This window comes from Protobothrops mucrosquamatus, unplaced genomic scaffold, assembly GCF_001527695.2.
Source record: "Protobothrops mucrosquamatus isolate PMUCROS unplaced genomic scaffold, P.Mucros_1.0 scaffold6, whole genome shotgun sequence".
In the NCBI taxonomy this organism is placed as follows: domain Eukaryota; kingdom Metazoa; phylum Chordata; class Lepidosauria; order Squamata; family Viperidae; genus Protobothrops; species Protobothrops mucrosquamatus.
The window spans coordinates 2,573,825-2,578,096 of NW_015386393.1; the positions used below are offsets into that span (position 1 = coordinate 2,573,825).

General features: G+C 43.5%; 1 protein-coding gene across 1 annotated transcript in view; it reads right to left on the reverse strand.

Moving 5' to 3' along the window:
• Positions 1-4,272, reverse strand: part of MYO9B (myosin IXB) — an 82,764-nt gene that overhangs the window by 22,393 nt on the left and 56,099 nt on the right. The window contains exons 24-27 of the mRNA XM_029282968.1: positions 2,828-2,894; positions 2,110-2,240; positions 1,596-1,756; positions 964-1,154 (exon numbers count right to left, since the gene is read on the reverse strand). Of these exons, the coding sequence (XP_029138801.1) occupies positions 964-1,154; positions 1,596-1,756; positions 2,110-2,240; positions 2,828-2,894 (550 nt within the window). The remainder of the gene's footprint in view (positions 1-963; positions 1,155-1,595; positions 1,757-2,109; positions 2,241-2,827; positions 2,895-4,272) is intronic.

Sequence of the window (4,272 nt, forward strand, 5' to 3'; positions counted from 1 at the left end):
GTCTGGCTGCCATGTCCTTGGCTGTACTGCTCCACATGGGCCACGCTCGGGGGGGACTCTCCTCCAGGGGGGCTGCTGGTGAGGAGGGGGTTGCGGGGGGAGGTGAGGCTGGGGCAACGGTTACGTGTGCCCACAGAGAGGGCTCCGAGTGCCGCCTCTGACACCCGTGCCATAGGTTTGCCACCACTGGCCCAGGGGTATAAGATGTCAATTTTTGCATGTTCATATTTTGGAACAGGAAAAAAAAAGTATTGGGGAAAAAAAGATCCCCCAATGCAATATGTGTTACATTGGATTGCCTTGGAGATGGCTGGAAAGCCAAATGGATACAAAATGGGGCAGCCAGAATTTTGACAGAATTCCATCTGGTTAAGATAACACTGACCCTTAAGTTGGTACTGGCTGCTAGTTGGGTTCTGGAACAATTCAAAATGTTGGTTATTAAAACCTGTACAGTAATAGCAGTGGCATAAATCAGGCAATACTTTGTCTGAATTGAACATGTCCTACTCATCAGACGAGGGCTAGTTGTGGATCCCTCCCTCTTCAAGAGACACATGGTGTTTGGATCAGCCCCATTCTATGGAATACTAAGACGAAGGGACGGTCCCTATTATTCATTCATAAACTAGCTAAAGTAGTATTGTTTCAGTAAATATCAGGCTCTTAGATAGTTTAGGTTATTGGGCCCTTGTGTGGTTTTTAATTGCTTAATGGACTTTTAAATATTTATATGCTGTTTTTTTTCTTTATTTATCATTTTGTTGATTCTATCCAGAATCCTTGGTAATTTGTGCAGACTGTAAATATTGCAAATGAAGAGAATGTTTGAGGAATCCCTGGGTTAGACAAAGTATTCCTGAGTTAGAATATAACTTACCAGGAAACTCACACATTCCATGTATTATCATTGCCTAAATGGGTGCTTGATTTGGGTTTTCATACCCAACTGCCGTCTCTCACCTTGTTCAGAAGGAATTCGTCCAAATATTTCAGCTCACTAGCATTTGCAATCTCCCTTAGAAATGGTGCCTTCCATTTCTCCGGCGCCCTTTTGGCTTTGCTGATTTTAATGGTACGGTTCCTCTTAGCTTTGACAAATTCTTTTGTCTGGCGTTCCTCCACGTGGGGGTGATTAGGAGGCCCAGAGGGAGCTGGAAATGGGGAAAAACAATGCAAGGTTAAGAGCTTTCCTTCCTTTTTTTTTTCCACAACCAACATGCTCAGCTGGTTTCAGATAACAGTTTCTGATTCTCATCTGCATTAGAGCTGGGGAATCTTTTAAATTTGGGGGTATCATAAATAGGGCAACATAATCCATTTTTTTCTCCTACTCCCCATTCCTCCCATCTCTCTACATCAAAATCCTGCTCCACTAATGTAACAGAAGTTAGAAAAACGTTCAATTTGTACACTGGAGAGCTTGGGAGGGTGTTGTTTGTAGCTTGTTGTAAGAGGCTTGGGGACTGTGGTTTCCCACTCTGACTTGTGTAAATAGTTCTTCCAAGGCATTAGAGAACGAGGTGCTCTTCTGGCAATGGCTCGACAGGAATAGAAGTTTGGCATCAAACTATTCAGCAGGTATCAAAATTTACCTTCAGTTGCCTTCTGTGTCACTGTCAGCTCCATTGGCAACACGCAGGAGAAGAGTGGAATAGTCTCACTAGTATCCTCAAATGCTTCAGAATATTCTTTGGGGCTCTTCTTGTCTGTCCTTTTTGCCAAGAGTCTTCGCAATGGACTCTTGAAGGTAGGCCTGACAAGAATAGAAAACAGCTGAAGATGTAGATATACATAAATAAGAACAGGCTGGGATTTGAGCTAAGAAAAAAGAATGGCTCCTTCTATGAGGCTGCTGGATTGAGTATCTCTTTAAAGTAGCCCAAGAAACAATGCAAGCTGAAATTCTGTATCTGCAGCTAAGAAGAAGGTAACGTATGGCCTGCAAAAATGAGTGAACCATTTTTCTGGGTAAAGGAACTACAGGAACGGTGATTGGCTGAATTCTTTGTGCCCTTCCTCAGTTTCCAAAACCTCATCTAATTAACCTAGAATCTTTTTGCCACCATCACTCCCTGACACCCATAGTTGTCCATGGGGCAAACATACTTGGCATCCATCTGTTGGCTGGGTCCTGAAGTGAGCCCCACTGCACTTAAGGTTGTAGGTAGCTCCTCAGATTTCTTCGGTATAATCTTCTTCTGGGTGTTTCCATCACCTTCTACTGTGTCCAGGGATGGCTGCAGACATGAAGAAAAATATGAAAACCTGCCTTAGACCATGTTCCTTTATTACATTAATTAAAATAAATGTCCTTCTGCCCAAAAATGTTTCAAGTGTGCACTCCAATCTCCTACCTGTAGATTTTCCTCTAAAAAAATGGACCATTTAAGAAAGCTTCTTAATCAAACAGTTCTTTTTCCCCCCTTATTAGTAGCAATGCCCCTTAGTCCATGGCTCAGCATGGAAACCTCTCCCTTTCCCCTCAGCATGGCTGGCTCAGGAATTCTGGGAGTTGAAGTCCATGAGTCATAAAAGAGCCAAGGTTGCCTACCACTGGTCTAAGCCAAAAAAAGTGTTCAAATTTAATCCAGTGCATCTGTTATCACTGCATGTAAGCATTGGACTGTAAATTGTGATAGCAAAATCAATGTCAGTTTCCTTAGCAAACTAAGCATGTGTTGGTTTGATTAAGATTTTGCTGGTGTTGTTATTTTTTGCTCAAATTACAGTACTCTGAGGTTTTTTTTCTCTTGCACAATGCTCCTTGCTGCCGGCTGTAGTTACAAGGACTACAAAATGAACAGATCAAGTTCAGCAGTGGTACCTGGCTTGTGGAAGTGGAAAGAGTAACCTTGGGGATGTCGTCCAAGGAAGAAGCTGTTTTTTTCTTCCTGCGAGGGGAAAAAAGATATTTCAAAATGAAACCACTTGTGCTTTAAAAGGATCCTGTTAGAGGCCAATAACCTTGGAGTTGTTAATTCTGTGTGGACAAACTTTGACAGCTCAGTCATTCAAACTGAAACAATTTCAAGACAGAATTTAAAGGCAGGCAATGCAAACTGATGAAAATTGTCCTTTTCAAAGAAAGTCAAGACCCATTTGCAGTAATAGCACTTAGCAACAGCACTTAGACTTATATACCACTTCACAGTGCTTTACAGCCCTCTCTAAGCAGTTTACAGAGTCAGCCTATTGCCCTCCCCAACAATCTGGCTCCTCATTTTACCAACCTCGGAAGGATGGAAGGCTGAGTCAAGGTGAGACTCGAACTGCCAAACTGCAGGCAGCCGGCAGGCAGCAGAAGTAGCCTGCAATACTGCATTCTAACCACTGCACCACCATAAACATATATTGGGAGGGCTGTAATTTTCTTTTTAATTCTGGATGGTGGATGATTTATTCCCCTCGCTTGCCTGCCCTCACGTCGGAAGCACCAAGGAACTTCTGGGTTGAAGCATTAGCCAGTGACATCATTGTTATCCAGGGGACTCCCAGTTGAGGGTTCGTTTCATGTTGCTGTTAAGTTGCCCACTAATGTGGTACCCCTTTTGGTCACCTAGTTTCAAACTTCTGGGTCAGGCAAGGAAGGATGTCCACCCTAAGGTTTATTATATAGCAATAGCAATAGGACGTAGACTTATATACCGCTTCATAGTGTTTTATAGCCCTCTCTAAATGGTTTACAGAGTCAATGTCTTGCCCCCAACAATCTGGGTCATTTTACCGACCTCGGAAAGATGGAAGGCTGAGTCAACCTTGAGCCGGTGAGACTCAAACTATTGAACTGCTAGCAGTCAGCAGAATTAGCCTATCCCTAACCACTGTGCCACCACAGCTCTTAAATGCTATCTGGGTGAAACCCAAAGGTACTTTTTTGGGGGGGGACAACCATGACCTGGATGACTGAAAATCTCCATAAAATAACAATCTCCATGAAAAACAACATCCAGATTAGCAAGGATACAAACCTCCTATCAGTGTTTTTATAACTATTTGTAACCCACTACCTTTTTTTCTTGCTCCAAGCACTTGCCTTCCGCCTCCTGGATTCCCTTATGTTACTGCATGTAAAGGGGCGTTGTCTTACCTGAACGCCTTTTCTCAGCACGGAGATGGAGGATCCACCCATGGGTAGTAGACTGTATTCCTGCCCAATCAGATCACGTCAGCCAAAGTTGCCACGCCCGTCCTGGGCCCTAGATCCCAGTCTTGACGCAAGCGAAGCCATTGACTGACATAGGACGTATTGGCTCAGAAACTAACTATCCT